Genomic DNA, 21046 nt, shown 5'->3' on the forward strand with positions numbered 1-21046 from the left:
CATTTTGACAATAACTTTCGATTTCTTTTCATATAACGCAATGTTCAATAGTATTATCAAAATGTTTCATATCGTATAAAATTGTACCACTCTCTCATAATGTCGCATAAGATAGAAATTAATTGACAAAATGCGTCAAAAATTAAACGCTTATATTGATATTTGTTAATAAATATATAGCATTAAGCGAGATAAGTTGAGTAAATTAATGCTTTTCTTATCACTATTGAAAAAATAAATTGAAAGTGATCACCAATTTAAAGTATTGTATAATACAATAATAATACAATACAGTTTAAATTAAATTAATTTTATTTTTTGATTTCACTTAATGAAAATTAATAATTCACTTTTTAAATATATATATTATATTTTATTCAGATTTTATTCCGAAATTAATTCCTTGTCCTTTTTATTCTAATGTCAATACAAACATAATTTATCAATATCCAATCTAAATATTAAAAAACAGCGCATATTTTTTTAGTATAATACGGTTAATACAAATCACTTCCTCATTATATTCTCCGGTAATGTCAAAGTATGAAAATATTTAACGTTTATTATCGTTTATTATAACAGAAAAATAATATAAACGATATAATATATTATAACGAATATCGGTGGATACTGAACGTTGTAGGATTTTCGAACCTTCTTAACTAAATTTGAATACTTTCGTCATTTTTGTTATACATTTTTTGTTTTTACTTTTATTTTAAAAATGAAAGTATTTGGTCATTGTGCGGAAGGAAATGAATTGTGTAAGTGGGGAGAGGCAGAGGTTGGGTCCGTAAACCACAATTCATTTTTGCCCTCCCCCTTGAAATCAATGCCGAGTTCCGCCTAATATAATATGACTACGCTTTACCACGGATATATTTGGCAATTTCACTATGAATATTTTGGTTTTACTTTTATCTTAAAAATGAAAGTTTTTGGTTATTGTGCGGAAGGAAATACATTGTGGGCGTGGGGGAAGCAAACGTTGGGTTCCTAAACCACAATTCATTTTTATCCTCCCCCCTCGGAATCGATGCCGAGTTCCGCCTAATATATTGTGACCACGTGCATTACGTATATTATAATACCTATATACCTATAGATATATATTTTAAACATGCGGTAAATAACAATTAATGCAGGATCTTCTAAATTTTACACTACAAAAAAGTAGTAGGCATCATATTCAATGAACAAAACATGGGTGAATCTAGAAATTATATAACAGTGAGGCTGTGAAAACGATTAAGCCACCGCTCTTTTATATAGGTACCAACTCGGTCGTTATCATACTTTATGGTTAAATTAATCTTAGCAAGGACTCGATAGTAAATTTGCATCGAAAGTAAAAATAAAAAATGTTAATAACAATTAAACGATACTAATGGATTGAGTAGACGATAACTAATTTAGTAATTCGTGATAATATAGTATATGCCATTACCTAAAATAGGTAGTACTCAGAATACATTTTCACGGGTAGATAATCAAACTCTTAATCTCCCCATCCATCTACAAGTATGATCTCGTACTTATATACGAAAACCCTGGTATTTTCTAGACGTTAATATCTGTTGTGAGTTGTGATGATATAGATATGACTATACTTTATTGAGTAAATACTTTCAAAAAAATTATGCCAATCGAGTATCATGAAATTTGGACCCTTCCCAGCGAGCGCATATAACATATTTGACTATGTCTTAAAATTACGTTAAAACATAATAATTATTACACCACACAAAAGCAACTTAAATATCGACAATAGACCATAAATTAATAAACCAGCGATAGTTTATAAAGAGTATATAAAGTTGTAATTTAAAGTGATTCGTTCCGCAATCATCATCGTTCCACGGACTCAGAAGGAAACTATACACCATGGTGTAAAAAACGGCAATATTTAAATAAAAAAGAAGAAGAGACATTTTTGTGTTTATCAATAAAAAACAGTGCCGAACTATTTCTTCTGTAGACTATGACGTATAATCGCATTTGTTTTTAATACGATTCATAAAAAAAAATAAAACCACCAACAGTAAAGGCCCTACAAAGGTAAAATCTCCACACGTCCTCATAGGTCTATCGGCATCACCTGCCAGTCAACTATAGCGCAATAAGGTCTATATGGCATATTATAATATACAGAAAGGGCGCATCACTCACCTATGAGCCTGGGCATGAGATCTCTGGACGACATGACGCCGCAAGGCTGATGGGCGTTGATCATGTGCTGCAGTGGCGTGGCCTTGTTGGACGCGCCTGGCCCGTGGTGCAACGGAAGTCCGCCGGACGACGAGACAGCCGCGGCCACACCCGGCCACATGCCGTGCGGGTGCGGCGGCCACGGGAACGACGCGTACGGGTGCGACACCTGGTACAGACCGTACCCGGCAGCCCTGGCGAACTCGGCCGCAGCCCTCTCCGCCGCCCTGTTCCTCAGTATCCGGTTAATGCTGCTCACCGATGGCGCCGTGCCGTTCGTGCACACTCCTGCGAACATGCACAAAACATCTCCAGTCAGACAAACGATAATAATATTATTTATTATCCTGAAACCATGTACACGATATACGTATATAGTGTACGTCAGTGGTAGGTACTCAACCGGTGGTCCACGAACTTTTCTCAAGTGGGTCCATGTCCAAGTCGGTCATACCACATTTACATAATATATACAGTTAGAATATTATTATCAGATAAATATGTTTATTTTTTATTTTAATAATTTCAATCTTAAGTTAGTAATAATGTGCGATTTCGTGAAGAAAACATTTTTACCGGTTCATTGTTTGATTAACTATCGATACGCTCTTTGTGTTTCGTTTTCCGATTGTTGAAGTGGCATTTAAAAAATTATCGAAAGGGAAAAACGATAGTGAATATATTTCATTTGTTTTTCCCTATGTTGTAGCCATTATAAGGAGATGTGACCACCGTCGCAGAGCTCGCGCTAAGGGGCACTTCTAACCATTATGGTTGAGTTCTAAATTAAAACGGGCAGTTGTAAATACACAAATGGCTTGGAATATTCTCATTTCTTAGAATGCGTAAGCTGCTCAAATTCTCAAAAAGTATGTATACTACTCCATATTCGTTAACCTCTTTGAAATTCATATTAAATAGGTAATATTTAGTATAGGAGTTTTATTTTCTTAAAATATTTATTTATTTATATATATTTTTTTTTATATACATATAATATTATTTTTAAAAATATTTTGTAAATTTTATTTTTCGACTACAGCCAGCGTTTGAAATTACTAGGTTTGGAATATTTTATGCCGACCAAACGCATCGGTTGTATATTCAGGATGGGCCTCTCACAAAGGAACACTTGAGCATAGATGTTTGGAACCGACTGCTGCAGTCGTGCAACTCGAGTAGATATGTCCTACATATTATTTTATCTACGTATATACCTATCTATATTCTGCTCAACAACTGTCTATATATAGGTAGTCAAATTATTCCCTTCGCATTACAGGTGTATGTACCTATAATATAATGTGCCGACGTAATACGCAACATAGGTATACTATTGTTTAGGTTGACATGTGCCACCGCATCGATCCCACACACGATCTAAATGATTTCGTATAATATAATGATAATATGTTATGCGTATTATTGTCGTGGAGTGTTAATAAATCATAAGATGGGTGATAATATTCTTTCGACAGTGAACGCTGAACAGTAATAATCACTAAAAATGTTAAGTGTTGGTATAAATATACCTAGCTATTTCTGTTATACATTTTAAACTCATAACAAAAAATGAATTCTATTTTTTATTGCTATTTTTTTAAAAATATTTTTCTTTATTTTATTTTTCGAGAATTTGGATGTATAAAAGTCGAATTCATCGATTAGCTGATTTGTTATAAATATTGATATTGGCGTCTATTTAAAGTTTAAATCAGTGCCATAACATTCCGCTCATCAAGCTTTAAGCAATTATTACTACTTATAATATGCTTTTTTATAAGTAGGAAATAGGAATATTCAGAAAAATTTTCATTTAGAAATATTGAATTGAAAATGTATGATTTCATTCTTAAAAGTAAAAAAAAACTCTAAAAAACGAAAATGATAAAATAATAAAATATATGAATATTTACATAAATTATGTATATTTCAAAATAAATTCATAAGCAAATAATTTCTAAAGAATATTTATTATTATAATGACCACTTTCCACATTTATACCAAGAATTCCTATAATTGTATGTTTACTTAAATCTATAATATCATCATATAGTAGTTATACATTTTCATTTTACCGTTTATTAACGGTTTGCATAATTGCAAGTCTTCATTACAATTTTGATGTTTCTATCATCAATATTTTCAAACATTATTTGAAATTCGTCAAATAAAGAAATATATCATATATATATTTGAAACCAATATTTCATTGCAAATACACATTTTTAATAATAAATAACTAGATATCTACAGATCACGATAAATTAAATAGGTACCTACGTGGCTAATAAAAATGTAATTACTTGTCTTATATTTATTTTACTAATATATTTAAAGTGTATTTTGGTATTTATATTCTTATAGATTGTTTCTGTATTTATAAGTAAACATCTAAAGATCAATGTTTCTATAGGCATGAAATAATATTATTATTATTATTATCAATTAATATTGACATATTTATAGTCTAATATTCCGTATGTCAATACTCAATATGTCACAATATGTCAATTTATTTGATTTTTCCAAGTTTAATGAAAATACTATTTTCCCAATATTTTAAACCTAACTTCAAATACTGGCTATGTTGATGAATCAATAATGAATTATTAATCAGTTAAGTAGGTGTAATAAATAAATTAAAATATATAGATTTGTGATGACAGAAAAGGCGTGACGGTAAATTGAATAACAGGTGTCTATAACATAGTATTATACTTAACCAGTACACACATAATACATGTTAAAATATATATAACTGGATAGTATAAATATATAACAACATTTAAATAACAAAAGAATTCCTTGAAATTTAATATAAGGTTACTCATAAGTTGTTATTTATAGAAATAAAAAAAAGTTGAACCTGACCATAAAATTGTATTTAAGTTATATAGAATCTTAACAAACTCCGTCAAAATCGTTAAGATTTTCAAATTATTTTTTAGTTAAAATGTCATAAATTTTTGATATGCATGCCTATAATTTGAAAATTGTATGTAATATTCCTCAAGAATATTGTATACTTGAAGCAAAAATACCTAAAAAATATTTATTCAAATTTAGACGAAATTGCATATTTTAACGTTGTTAATTATTTTGTTTATAATAATTTAAAAATATTCTTTATGGGGACTTAAAACTTTTACTCATATTATGAATTTTAGTATACGGTACGACATTTTTAAAATATGTAAATTGGTTTGAAGATATTATTTATTCATAGATTTATACTATAAAGTATATGCACCTATTTACGGTAAAGTAGTATTGAATCAAAAATAAATGTAGGTAAATAATAATAATCGAATATGATGGTATAAATATATATTATTATTATTATTATTTTGACTAATAATAAAATAAATTCAATGTTTTAAATCAACCTATGGTAATACTAATTAATAAATTATTCCAATAGCAATCATATCAATACATTATTAAATAAACTGATTAATGTATAGGTTGACAGGACATCTTTGCTCAGAATCATATTTTGTATATAATGATAGGGTAGGTTGGTAGATACATGATTGAATTTAACACTTTCATTACTAGTAAAATCTAATAAAAGTTTGGAATATAATACAATTATATAAACAACAGTTTACATATGTATATACGTGGAATATCTCATATTTATTATATTTGTAAATGTTTATTATAATGTTTTATGGTTATTACTAATTAAATATTACAAATAAGATAAGTAATATTATAATAGATTTTAAGTTCTGTTTTTTAAATTTATTTTGACAGTTATTAAAAAAAATCTTACGAAATTGCCAGAATAATAACAAGAATAAACAAATTACTGATAAAAGATACGAAATTATTATTATAAATAATCAACATTATTTTCTATACCTAGTAAAATTAACAAATTTCTTTACACGGGTATGTAACCAACTTTATACTGGTGTATTAAACTGACAAAACAGAAATATTTTTTTTTCCCTAAAAGTCGGTAAAAAATATGAAATACAAAATGGAAACAATATTGTATGACATTATCCAAACAGCCGAAATAATATTTGTATTTTAAGAGACAGTTGTTGTGAAACCGGTATAAGTATTAAAGGATTTCAGTTTTTTAATTTTGTTCTTTTTTTCGGCAACTTTTATTATTTGGTATAGATGAATACCATTTGTAGATAAATACTACGATTTATATTTTGTAAGTAAATATACAAATAATTGATAAATATATTTTAATTACTAACAATATATATTGATTCTATAATCATTATCTGGTGACCATAATATCGTTTCTCGTATTTATTATGTTTAAGAAACTTAATTTAATGATTTAAATTTTTTGTTATACACTAATATATTTGTTTTGATTAACATTTTAAACATGTAATATAGAGTGTGGTTTTTGTGATAATTGTGGTATTATAATAGTCACGTGAAAATTTACCTGATTAAAAGAGATAAGAAATTAGAAATATTATTACACCGTTGTCGCTAAAACCAAATCGATCGGATTTTCACTAACTCGATCTCTCTTTGATCCACAATTTATCGTTATTTTTAATATATATATATTATATAGCGTGTAATACTTATTACATTTTCATAATTCTCCCGGTCATTAGGAAATGGACCGAACGAGCACAATTGAAAAAGAGAGAGAGAAAGAGAGAAATAGTGTTTGAGCGAGTGAGACGAGAAAAGATTTTGACGATTCAAATCCATTCAGGTGAACGTTTTCCGACCGGCAGCACCCAAGAAGTAGCTTGTTCGCTGACGTGACTGACACACGGCACACCACAATATAATAATTTTCATTCTGTTCGGTTCACACGAAAAACATAATCCTTTTATGCCGTCATATAATTGGTAAAATGGAAAAGATAAATTCGTTACCCGTTGTTATATATATTTGTCGTCGCCGATCGATTTGACGACTGCGATAATGATGACGACAATAATAGTGGTAATAATAATAATAATAATAATAATAATAATAATACAATATAAATGTTGAACAACCACTATACACAAGTATTCTGTGTATAAATGACATATACACACACACACATTCACATCAACTATTGCCGAGTACACGATGTGTCCATAGTCCATGTGTAAAAGAAAATATTACGATGAAAAGGAGATAGAAATGCGCCTTCAAGCCCACGTCGAATTACCGTCGGAGGCGTACAATGTACAACGCGTACACACGTATATATGGGTACGTATACTATTGCTGTACACACGCCGAACACCCAATGATCCCCATGACCAATTTAATTACGAACCTGCGTCTGTGTGATGTCGTTTTTAAAAACGATAATATGTTTCAATGATTCGTTACGAAACAACGTGAACGTAAGATAAACGTCGACTTGGCGAGTCACGTAGGTACACCATACTATAGAAATATACAATAATAATATACAATATTATTATTATATATAGATAGGCAGGTATAATATAATAATATACTTAGATTATGGACATATTATGTGCCTAAACATCTATGATATCGTTCGACGATCGTGACACGTCTGCGGACCGCTAATATAATAATAATGTCGACAAATGCGAATGCACGTAAACACGTAGGTCGCAAACGTTCATAAATCATGCAGTTGATTTGTTCTCTTTTCAACGTTATAATAAACGCCATGTTTTACAATACATATTTGTTTCGATTTATCGTTGAGTTGTGTATAGGTAAGTACACTGCATACTCTATTGCCTATACCATTTATATTTTAATAATGTCTTCACATTTTACGTCTAACGTGTATGTAGGTACCTATAATAAGTAATAACAATATATTTTCCGTTCAATCTACTTTTGAAATATTTCTATAAGATAACGTAAGATACTATAAGATAAATAGTATCTATAATGCACCTAAAATGTGTGTGTGTGTCAAGTTCGAGATCGAATCATTGTAATTTAATATTTTAAATTACGCACAAAAAAACTAGATAATATTGGAATAACTGATTAAAAATGAATCCAACTTAAGTTATAGTTATATTAAAATTAATTTAACATATTAAGTTCATTTTTTATGTAAGATAACTGTATGTGTGTAGTAAATTTTAAATAAAATAGTTTCAATATTATTTTTGAGTTACATACATACGAGTACGACTACTTTAAATTCATCTTTATGAAACGTATAAAACTGTGTTAGTAGTTTTGTATACATTTAAAACTATTAACAAGAGGTTCAAATTAAGTACGTGAATAGGCGCAGACAAAATAGCAATTAACAATAGGATGGTTCATTTTTAGTCTGGTGCTCTTCTTATTTTTACTCTTTTGGTCTGTAGGTGTAATTATTGTAAAAAAAAAATATTTTAGTATTCGAGTTAAATGAAAGTACCTACCAAGTGTAAAACATATTTGAATACATTTTTATGTAAATAAACCCATATAAATAGGTACTTATACTTGTTTGTGTTTAGCAATTCTTATAGTGATCGCTAGAAGAGTTAGTATTTATATTATAACAAAAAATGATCAATTAAAAATATTTTAAAAATTATACGAGTATCAAATATAATCGTGAATGTTAAAGCTTGTAAGTAGATACTGGTATGTATTATTATTTTAATATAATTGTTATGGCTTCAATTTCTCAATCTATCATTTATATCATATAGTTTGATTAAAAGAAACGTACCTATCTTCTGTGCTAACTGCTAACTGATAATTAGGTATACGTTTTCTTAAAGACCCGAATAAATTATTATTAAAGTAGCTGTTTATATTTGTGTAATAATTATAGTAACTGTGTTTTAGTCACCTACGTCGTCACCTATTCACCTATACCTATAATCGTTTGATTATTAAAATAATAATCTAAATAAACATAAAAAAATAATAAAAGTATATTGATATATATCAACTAACCATTTATATGAACCACAAGAGACTTATATTAATTTTAAGCTCGATTAAATAGTTAATATATTATATTATAAGCTTATACATAATACGATAATATTATTACCTTCAGATATGAGCTTTTCGCGAATTTCCCACGCGAATATCGTTGGATTTTCTCGTTTGTAGAATTCAATTTTCGATACGACTGCTGGGGTGGCAACCTTGGGTTTGCTTCCACCAATCAAACCGGGAGGTCTTAGGGTCCCTGTAGATAATCAACAATGAGAGGTCAAAAAACGAACATAATTTAATTTGATATCATAGTTAAACATTTAAAACATTTTCAATATAACAAAAATAATAAACGTTTAAATTATATTTATTGAATTGCGTTCGATAATGTTCTTACAACATACTTTATTGCAAATACGTAATAATTTAAAAGTACAAGACTTCAAGCCAATACCTACAACTATATAAATAACTTTGAAAATAATATAAAATTTAAATTAATTATAGCAGCTAGCATAGTAATATCTGTGTTTATATTTAAATTGTACGGCTGCTATTTCGTATACACTATACGTTTATATACATTATTATATTTTTCTGTCATTTAAATATTAATTAATTGTACAAAAAGAAAATATAAAAATCGTTTACAACAAAATCATTTTTAAATAATTTCAATTTTTCTATAGCTTATTAAAACCGATTTCTACTTATTGTATTATAAATGTTATAATAATTAATTATCGTAATCACGTATTTAAGTTCAAACACAATGTTTGATGTGAAAGGTAGAATAAAAAAAAATGTCTATATACACAGGGTATAACGGATTTATTTAATAAATATAGTAACATTTGTAATCGAAGTTTGTCAAATAGTCTTGTTACACCTTATATATATTACGTCCATAACTACGTAATATTATTTGTAATGTTATGATTGTGACACAATTATAGTTATAAATAAATAAAAAATAAAAAAAATAAAACGGTAGGTATATATTTTGATTATAATATTATAATATGTTCAATAACTCATTGCCATTACCATTTTAAATATCCACAAGCAGTCGTGTAGGTATATATAAGATATATTAAATTATTTTATGATTTATATATGCGTATGGGACAACAGTACAAAACGCAAATCATGATCGTTGCACACGAACATATGTTAAGCTCCGGACAAAAATGTCAGCTCCTCCGGTGGTTACATAGAAGGCTACCGTTTGCAGCGAAATTCGATAACGCTGAAGTAGAATCGCGCGCTCTCTGAAATCACTGTGACGTAGAAAACCATCAATGCGCTTTAGAGTGTAAAAAAAATGCCCGCGCGTACACACACACACACACACACGTCACATAATATATTGTAAATGAAAGCCGACACCGAGATATGTTTTGAAATCATATAATGCGATTCTGAATCTCATTCCATAAAAAAAAAAAAAAAAACGAACGAGTAATAAGTTTTTTTTTCTTATTATCTATTTATTATAGTATATATATTATATATATATATATATGTGTGTGTTATATAATTTTAATGAACAGTTTAAATTTAACAGACCGTTTGTCGTGATATTGTGTACCTATGTCAATGGTTCGCATTCACATTGCACATATAATATTATACTCGTGAAGCCATATGGATTCATGAAATAGTGCGTCAATATTATGTACCACGTGCAACTATACTATAACGAATGTGTAATAATAGTTAAAAATTGGTACAATAATAAGTAGGTATCGTCAGAGGTGGGCATTTTAACTGGTTAAAAAGTTTAGACTAGGAAAAAAAATTGATTATTAAAGCATTTTAACAGAAGTATAGGTAGTTAATTATCTAATTAACCATTAACCTAAGAACTTAACTAGCTTAATTTAATGTTGAAATAACATCATACCCGTTTTTAATAATTGGTTTAAAAATAATCATGTTAATATTTAAAAACGTTTTGGAAGTGTTACTTTTAATTATTGTGTATGTGTACAATTAAAAATAATTTAATAAGTAGTAATAATAATACTATTATAGTTTTTGTCGTTTTCTGATAAAATAGTATTATATAAAAAATAACGTTTACAATTATTAATAACATTAATAGGAATTAATATTTTTAATTTATTAATAAAATATACTCATATTATATAACTTACTAAATCAATTAGAATAACATATTAATTTTGCAGTCAACGAAGATCGTAGACTATAGAAAGTTAAGAAGGTAGATTAACTTTTTTTAAATCACGGAATTATAATCATACATGCAGTGGAACTTTTTTATTTTATAAATTTTCTAATTCATACCACAAAAAATAATAATAATATCTTCAATTTATTTAAAAATATAATTGATTCTAAGAACCTATGAGTTATGATTCATAACAATTATGTTGCATTAGAAAAATCAAGATGACTACGTCACACCTTTGTGTGTTGTCTGCATATTACAAATGTACTACATACGAAATTTGTGTTGAGCAGAACTAATTTTATTTCGTTACTTTGTTAGCTTTACTATTAGAGTAACTGACCAATTACATACCATATAAGTTAAAGGTAAGAACATTATCTTTGTTTGAATATGTTGGTTTTTTATGATATTAATACTTTTAAGTATTGTAATACGATTCACAGTTCACATAGATACTTAAAGCTAAAAAACTTAACTTAAAAATTAAAACAACGTAAAAACAAACATTGTATAAATACTAATAATTTTTTTTACCTTTAAGGTTGGTAATTGACCAGAGTACACTAATATTTCAACTAAAAACGTAAAATTAGTTCTGCTGAACGTAACGTAAATTTTCCATGTTATACGTTTGTACGTATATTATAAGACCGCGTGCAGGTGAAACGTCGCACTATTGTAAATTATAAATATTTTGACGTAAAAAAACATCTATGTAGTTTTTCTTTCCCTCTTGTGAGCTCGTTATATTTTTGAGATTTTGTGCCGCGAAATTTGTAAAATCCGCGATACTCGTGATGGGTGTACGCTTGCCCCAATATTTCGCGCAAGCCAATATAATGATAACGTCATAACACTATAGGAACCCTCCAAGTGCACACAGTTTATTGAGGAGTCGCACGAGACGCTGAACGGGAGATACTCGATACTACATCTCGAGGATGAATAATAATTCAGTAAACGAACCCGATGTTTTTGCCGCAGGTGTATTATATATTGTGCACCCGCAGCGGTGGCGGCGGCAGAGATGCTGCGCAGCATAATAATACATATTATAATATAATACAGGTATACCTATAGGTAATAGGTATACATAATATTATAATATATATACACACATAAATAACGACTTTCCGATACCTATGGCGCCTTGCTGCGTCAGCGGGTGAGCGAAAATCACGCGAAAAAAATTAACTGGTGGGGGGGAGGGTGCAATTTTCAACGTGGGAGCCGACGACTTCGTGCGCATAATATTATATATTATTATTATTATTATTAAGACGCGACTAATAATAATAATATCGCGTATACGACGCGTCGGCCGTCCGCGCGTAATATTCTGCCGATCGGTGTGTGTGTCCCTTCGGGCGTCCAATTACGCGCGCGTATTGCGTATACATGTATAATAATGTTATATTGCGCTACACAATATAGGTAGGTATCTATGTATATTCTGTGCCTGTGCCTCATCCCCACGTACCTTGCATAATGCGACGTTACAGTACACTCCGCCAAGTCGATTATTCGCGTCGATTATAATATTACCATTATCATTGTGATGCGATTTGCGGGGGTGCGCGGTCGTGCGTTATAGAAGCATTATAGTTATGTAGTTATGCGAATATCTGCTGCGCGCGCAATACGAGCTGACAGGCTTGTGGTCGGGGTTAGTGGATACGAATATATAGCATGTATAATTGTTTTTAGGGTTCAGAATTCGAGGCAAATAAATGATCGAAAGAACAACTCGAAATTGCAGAAAAACTCCTTTTATATATTATGTAAAATGTGAAAAAACTGAACCTAAAAATTGTATCAAATTATCGTGGTTTTCTATGGATTTTATTGGTTATATGTTGACAAAAACATTTATTTTCTCTAACGTTTTTTTTTCTAGAAAAACGTAGACATATAAAATATTTTTATTCATATATCAAAAATTACCTATCAACGTCCACCAGTTATTGGTTGCCGCTATGCATACCGCATAATCATGTATAAATAATTATCCTGATTTACAAATAGTTTTTAAATTGATGTACAACAATGCGATTATTATGAACAAGGATTATCATTTTATATTATCATATAAGAGATTCCAAATAATCATCTATATTGCTTTCAAATCCGAGCCATAATAATTATCATTAGGTACGAGTTAAATTGTGTACGAATTTAGAAATATCGTTCCATTTTTTGCAACGAATAAGGAGTAATGCTTGATGTTCGTTTTCTACATAATATGTGACGAGTCAAACGTCTCCTATTAGTTTTAAGTTTTGATCAATAATCTATTTTTATAAAAACAAATTAATAGGTAAATAATATATAATATATGTGGTTTTCAAAATAATGAGTGTCTTATACGTTTAAAAGATATATATTTTTTAATATTATATTATTATATCGCTGTTTTCGGAGGACACTGAACACATCTTCGGAGTCATACCGTACACGTTATATAGGTATTATAATAATATACGTCCCCTACGTCCAGTTGTATTGGTTTATATTGTGCAGTAATCTGCGGTATATAGCTTTTAATACTTTTGCGTACCTACTACTATCTTCCGCATCACAGAACAATATATTATAATATTAATATTTTATATCGGACGTCCTATATTAATTTAGCACCTCACGAGTTCGAATAAAATTGATTTCACGTGCGCGTGCGCGTGTGTGTGGAAAGACACGACAACACGATTGATCTACGGCGGTCGTTAAAACATTATCTCGTCCTACCTGCCTGCCGCGCACTACCCGTCGTAATAATATAACGCGTGTAAACGAGCGGTGATGACGATAATAATATAATAATAATATACCCGCGGCGTATATCACGCCGGCCGCTACTGAAATGTATGCGGCGCCCGTGGGACGTGTAAGCGCGCGCGGCGGCGGGTGGCTATTATAATATATGTATATAACAATATTCTAATAATCGCGTATGTAAGCGCAGGGCTAATGGTGTGCTCGGTGGACGAGGGACGACGAGGGGGAGGGCATAGCAGTGGTATATAATATACGTATATAGATGGGCTCGTACATATTCGCGTTTGTTTACAACTAAAAAGGACAGTATATAATAATAATAATCATACGTTATATATACGCGACGACCACTGGCCTTCGGGGCTCGGGGGCAGCCATGCAGGAAAGCATCGAGCATGCGACCGGGTCGTCGGGGGGCGGCGGAGGGGTGACCGGCGGCGTGCGTGCGTGCGTGCGACTAGTGTGTGGGTGGGTGTGCTGCGCGAAAGGGGTTCGCGGCGGCTAGGTTATATACATATATAGAGAGAGAGCCATATGGGTGCGCGCGAGCGCGCTCGTTTGTACGTATTTATAATATTATAATATTATAATAGTATAATAATAATGTTATTGTTGTTATTGCGCGGCCGCTCGGACGTATCCATGGCGACGGGTCTCACTCGCGTTGTTGTGACCGGCGGCCGTGTCGCCGTCGTCGTCGTCGTCGTCCGCAGTCACCGTAGTGGCCGCCATCCGCCGCTTTGCGGTTACGTGCCGTCGACTTCGGTCGCCGCCGCCGCCGCCGCCGCTTGCTCGTCCGGCCGCGTACGTAATATACGCCTACCGGTGGCGGCAGCGGCGCGCGCGCGCTCGTGTGTGCGTGTATGCACAAGCGGCGGGTACCTCTATACGCCATTACGCAATAATATTATAACGTGCGTCCCGACGCTTGTGCGCGCCCGCACGCACGGTCACTCGCACACGTATAACGAAGCCACGGTCGGTTGGCTTTGCAACAACAATGGCCCCAAACTTTTGTCGAATATATTATTATTATTATTAATATTATCATCGTCATTATTATTATCATTATCATTATTATAATGGATGCTATGTATTTTTATTAGCGTGCACGCGGGCAGACCTTTGACACTCCCGCCGAACGCGTCCAACGACGAGCGAGCACGAAACGCGCATTTATAATACGTTATACAACTTATATATAGTTAGGTATTTGAAATGCGTGACAACGGTACGTCTATACAACAGAATATAGTATATACGTAAAAAAATATATTCTCAAGGGATTAACAAAAATTCAGTTTTGCATTTTTTTATTGTGATATTTTACTATATATTATTAGATATATAATATGACTGCAGTGTGGATATAATATAAGAAATTAAGTGATAATAATATATGTACGTAAAGTGTTAACCTCTTTAATATTAGTAATTTATTAAGTCTGTCAACTAAAATAAAATTATTAATTAAATAAATTGAAATTAAAATCGTTATTATGTATAATAATATATGTAATATATGGTTAAAATATGTGCGGACTTTATAACTTTATGTAATATAAGAAAGTAATATTTATTGTTTCAATATAATTTTTTTTTTACAATGTATTACGTATTTAAACTATGTCAAACATAGTTATTATTTTCAAGTGTATATAGTATTAATTATAATAATATGGTATGGTAATGGTGATGATTATTAAAATATTTTTCAAATTATTTATGAGCTTATCTATTAGCTCAATAAGATAGCTTTAATAGTTTAATAGACTTGAATAAGTGTTTTTGAAAAAAAATTACCTATAACGGGTTTCGAGAATGTTTAAGTAATTTATAAGCTTTTGGAGCACGCGCGAACACCTTATTTTTTTGGTGGTTTTAGAGTTTTCAGACCAATAATATATAGTATATATAGTTAGTTTATGGACTTCCCGATGTCCTATTTATTACTGTTTTGAATGTACTCGTATGTACCTATCTATGAATTTAGGGGAAGAAGTGAGAAAAATAGCCCAGTTTTATTGGATTAGGTTTTTTTCATGTGTCAATCATGATTAAATCGCATATAAGTCATATAACTAATGAACATCACTTAATATACAACCCATTGCACTGTTCATATTTGATGATGGGAAACGTGAAAGATATCATTTTTAATTCTAATCTAATACTGTCACTTCTATACTCGTATAATTTTATATGTATTATTTTAAACATTATCTATTATTATTATTATTACTAGTTTGTATGTTTCAATTTAAGCGTTATTATATTATGTCTACGATCCAATATATTTTAAGTATTCTAAAGATATAACTATGTTTTAAAATCTAAACCACCATCACGCGACTTTTCTTTATCTATAGACCGCTGACCTTAAATAGGGTGAAATAGTGCATAGTAAAAGATACTTTTTTCAGTATTCGCATGACCTAGCTGGGGACCTACAGTGACGTCCCTATTTAATAAATCATATATCAAGTAGATACTTAACGCATAAATATTTTATCATGGTATACATAATGTCGGCATATAAGCCAGTCATTGAAGATTTTATAAATTGTTTACGCATATAGGTGATGCTAAAACAATCTTTTAGAAATAGCCAATAGAACTTCCGGATTAAGCTCTATATATTTTGATATATCTATCTGGCTATCTAATTGTTAATAACAAAACACTGTAGCTGCAAGTACCTACATATGATGTGTTTTAGCGGCCCTACTCAACATTTATTTTATTATAATATGACGTGTACTCGCAAGCACACACATATATATTTTAATCATATATTATATACAATTTAAGTACATAATAATTATACTAATATGATATATTATAATACATTTATATATATATATATATATATATAAGTTGTAACAATAAGACTAATTAACAAACTTGCATTACAAATGTTACTATATATATTTGTTTAATACTCCTGGTACATTCTGTATAGAGAGAGAGAGAGAGAGAGAGAGAGAGAGCCGTAAAGGATTAAGCAAAGAAGGCTTTTTTGCTCGTTTTTGCGTGAAAACACTTGGTTATAAGATACTGCAGACTCGTGCACAAGACATCGAATGCACGAAGCCTGGACGACGAAATCGAACACGGCTGGATCTTATACATTGTCTCCGACGTCATATACGCGTAATATTCGCCAATCTCTAGCTCAGACTCATTTATATATGTATATATATATATATGTATATAGATTATATATACACGGCGCATATAGGTACCTAATATGAGTTTAAGTGACATACGATATCACGTGGTATTTATTATTATTATTATTATCATTATGCCGAAAAGAATAAAATATAATATATTTATGCATAATATATTTCGTAAATCTTATACCGGTGAAAAAACAGTATACCGCAGCACACACGCATTATAATATAATAGTATAGTAATAATAAGCACTCAACGAACGGGGCGATGATAATGACGATGATGATGATGATGACGATGTGCGTTCGCAGGTGCGGTAATCGATTATTTTTTGGTTTTCGGTATGGTCGTCCGGACATTCAATATCTTGTCGGCGATTATTTTGTTAACGCGCGTGATTTCTCGGCTCCTCATTTTGCGATTAATGAAAGACGACGCTTCGTGACTGCGGTCGGTCGTCCGCCCGGCAATCGCCACCGGCGCCCGAGTGTTTTCGCCCGCAGTCGCCGCGTATACGTCTTTGATCTGCTGTTCCCTCTTTCGCCGGCTGGGCGCTGCGGAGGAATTCGCGAAATACTTACCGCAATCTTCGCCAAACCCGATTAACTGTGGCGACAACGGCAGTCCTTCTGACGGGTTTCCGTTCTCCAAGCCCCGACTGCTTTTCGGACGTTCTGACCGCCCTTGCCGCCGCGCTAGCGTTTTTTTACGGCCGTGCCTCTTCCGGCCTTTGAATTTTACCGCTACCGTCCCGGCCAATTTTTCCGGGAACAAATAACGGCCACCGGAAATTATATCGCCGGCGCCCAGCAGCCAAGACGACGAGAACGATCCGGTGTCGCCGTCACGGTGGTCGCCGCTGAAACTTTGAGAGTCCTCTACGTCGTAACGATCGAATCCCGAATCGTTCTCGACCATCACATCGGTTGACCGCAGCTGGTCGTCAATGGAACATTTCGTTTTCGAGTGATCTTCGCAACCCAACAACTTGTCGATCAGATACATTTTGCCGTTCATTTCATTCAACGAGGCGTTTTCCGACTGTTTTTCGGATTTGACGTTGTCATCGATCGACCGCCGTGGGTTCGTTTGGGCCGCGGGCGATTTCTCAGCGTGCCGGTCTATTTCGTTTGACGTTTCTGTGGAATTCGGGCCGTCGCCACCACACGTCGTTAAATCGAAACTCGTCGCTTTTCGCGAAACACCACGATTGGATTTCGAGCAGACGGATGACCCGCTTAATTCCGACAACGATGATTCGGTTGTACCACGTATCCGCTCTGATTTCATGATACAATGAGAAAAGTGCACGTGCAAACGGAGGAACGATGAAATAAACAAGTACGTTAAGGTTATAGATGAATTAAAAACAGTTTTTCTAATTAATTAAAAAGTATAGGTACTGTAGATCAAACCGAAAAATTCAACAAATTGATCTGTATTTAATCATATAGCTGCAATTAGACTAACACTCAGTCGCTATAAATTTTATTAATTTTAAATTTAGCCAACAGGATATTATTTTTCAATTAAAAAAATATATATATTTTTATTATAAAATATATAAATAATAACAAATATTATAATTAGTAGAAAAATATTAGAAAAATGGTAATATTGGTTGAGTACAAAGTTTGACAAATCCATAATATTATTTTATTGATTATTAAGCTAATAATCTAACTATTTTACTTTATAGGTACCTATATATTATACCATATTATACATATTTAATTCGTGATCTATATAATACCGATTCCCGGTGGTTTCCATCCAAATCGTTTGTCCTTATTATTGCGCCTATCGTGCTGTACATGTGAACAGGTTTCACATGTTACGCGTTAGTCTTTTGTCTTGAGAAATAAAAAAAATCATAAATAATGGATTACAACGTCATCCGATATCGTATTACCGAAGAACAATTTATTTTTTGTTATTCTTCGAACCGCTGCCCATTCAACAAATCAACATACACCTGGACCTATAAGGGACGGTCCGATCACCAGGCGTGTATACTGTATATTATACGTGTACACATAACGACGTTACATTGTTTCGTAACACAGTTAAATATACTGCAGGAGTACTATTTAAATAATGTGAGACTTAATAAGCGGTAGACAGTCAATATTCAATAGGTATGGTCATCTTGACAATAGGAGCATCTGGTCCTGGATATAATATATAATAACGGCTCCTATTTTTTTTATTCTCATATTAATGTTTATATATGAAATGTACATATGTGTGTATAATATAATGACCAAGTGTCTCATTAGAGGTTGACCATTGAATGAAACGTGATGTGACGTATATTTCCGGGGAAAAACAAACTTAGTTTGTTAGTCAAATCGTTGAACTGTACCTATACGCGTTTTTTAATAATAAGAAAGCGTCAAAAGTGATTTATGTAGAGGGTATAAATAATTTATGTATGAAAATACGTTTGTTTATCAAAAACGTTTTTTTTCAATTGATGCAAAATATTAAAAAAAAATTCTGACTTAATGTCATAATATTATTATACGTATATTTTCAGTTATCATTACTTATCTGTAAGACTGTAAATAGTAGGTATATTGTATTTTTAGCAACATTTATTAAAATAAATAAGGTCATAAATTTACAGTAAACATACCAATTATTACATATTTATGCAGCTATATAATAGAATTTTAATATAATAATAAGAACAATTTTAATTTATTCAGTTGGTTAGTTGAAAATGTTGAAATTATAAAAGTTTACCTATAAAAAAAAAAATGTTATAGTAGTAATAACGCGTGTTAAAATGTAATAACCGCGATTTCATTATTTCAATATATCATTACGTAATATTATTATTATTTTAATTGCATTAAGACAAGTGCATCATCTATTCATATAGCTTATCTGATTTATCTAGAACAAAATAAAAGAAGATAAATAATGCCGTGTTTACTTTAAGAACTATTTTACAAGATAAATAAAATTATGTGAAATATTAGAGTTACGAGAGTAAAATTTTGCACCTTAATTTATTTTAAAATCTTAAATTTTAATCTGATCATCAAACTAATATACGCGTTGAAATATCATATGGCATGTACCTACCGTTAAATAAAGTGCGTGTCATAAGCTTTGATTTTATTGCATTCAAAAAAAGATTGTATATTTTTATAAAGAAATCGAACAGTTTTATACTTGCTAATTTGCATTAAATGTGCGTGAATGTTTTAGCTACTGTGAACATTTACAACTCATTTAAGTGTATATTTAAGTATAGTTTTTTTATGATTATATTAAAATATATTTTTAAATAAAGTCTATCATTATAAGTTTAGCGTTTTACCCTTAAATATATACAGATATTATTTAAATTAAATGCCAGAAGGTACAGTATTGAAAATATTCATAACAGCGCAATAACATTAATTAAAAAATAAAAACTGTATGTAAAATCAATCAAGTAAATATAACATAAAAATAGCAAAATATCGAAAGCAAATGTATGAAGCTGAAAAATAGAAAGATAAAAATATATATATCAATAATAGCAATGATATATTTAAAATAATTAAAATGGATCAGCTTTAATAATTATTCTAAATGAGAATATGAGATATAGATAAATCAAATAAATGCCACAAACATAATATTATAATATCTATATCTATTACGTATATAAATATATTATTATAAAGATACAATTATTGAAAATCGAGTTGATAAATAAGTTAATAAAATATTTTTTTTTTATGTCATATACCAGTTCATACACAATATGAAAATAAATAATTTTATATGGGTGCTATAATACACATGAAATAAG

The 21046-nt window shown here is 30.9% G+C and overlaps 2 protein-coding genes across 2 annotated transcripts in view; both read right to left on the reverse strand.

The window, feature by feature from the left end:
• The window catches only part of LOC132927065 (protein gooseberry-like), a 64301-nt gene that overhangs the window by 15108 nt on the left and 28147 nt on the right, over nt 1-21046 (reverse strand). Inside the window, exons 4-5 of the mRNA XM_060991513.1 lie at nt 9196-9336; nt 2170-2496 (exon numbers count right to left, since the gene is read on the reverse strand). Coding sequence (XP_060847496.1) covers nt 2170-2496; nt 9196-9336 — 468 coding nt within the window. The remainder of the gene's footprint in view (nt 1-2169; nt 2497-9195; nt 9337-21046) is intronic.
• On the reverse strand, nt 17497-18525 carry LOC132923801 (uncharacterized). Its single transcript, XM_060987773.1, has one exon. It carries the CDS (start codon nt 18523-18525, stop codon nt 17560-17562), a length of 966 nt encoding a protein of 321 aa, XP_060843756.1. The 3' UTR covers nt 17497-17559.

The sequence above is a fragment of the Rhopalosiphum padi genome, chromosome 3 (genome assembly GCF_020882245.1).
Source record: "Rhopalosiphum padi isolate XX-2018 chromosome 3, ASM2088224v1, whole genome shotgun sequence".
Lineage (NCBI taxonomy): Eukaryota > Metazoa > Arthropoda > Insecta > Hemiptera > Aphididae > Rhopalosiphum > Rhopalosiphum padi.

Bases quoted from the DNA above. Each gene is read 5' to 3' on its own strand.
- LOC132923801 (XM_060987773.1), bottom strand. From the start codon at position 18,525: ATGAAATCAGAGCGGATACGTGGTACAACCGAATCATCGTTGTCGGAA.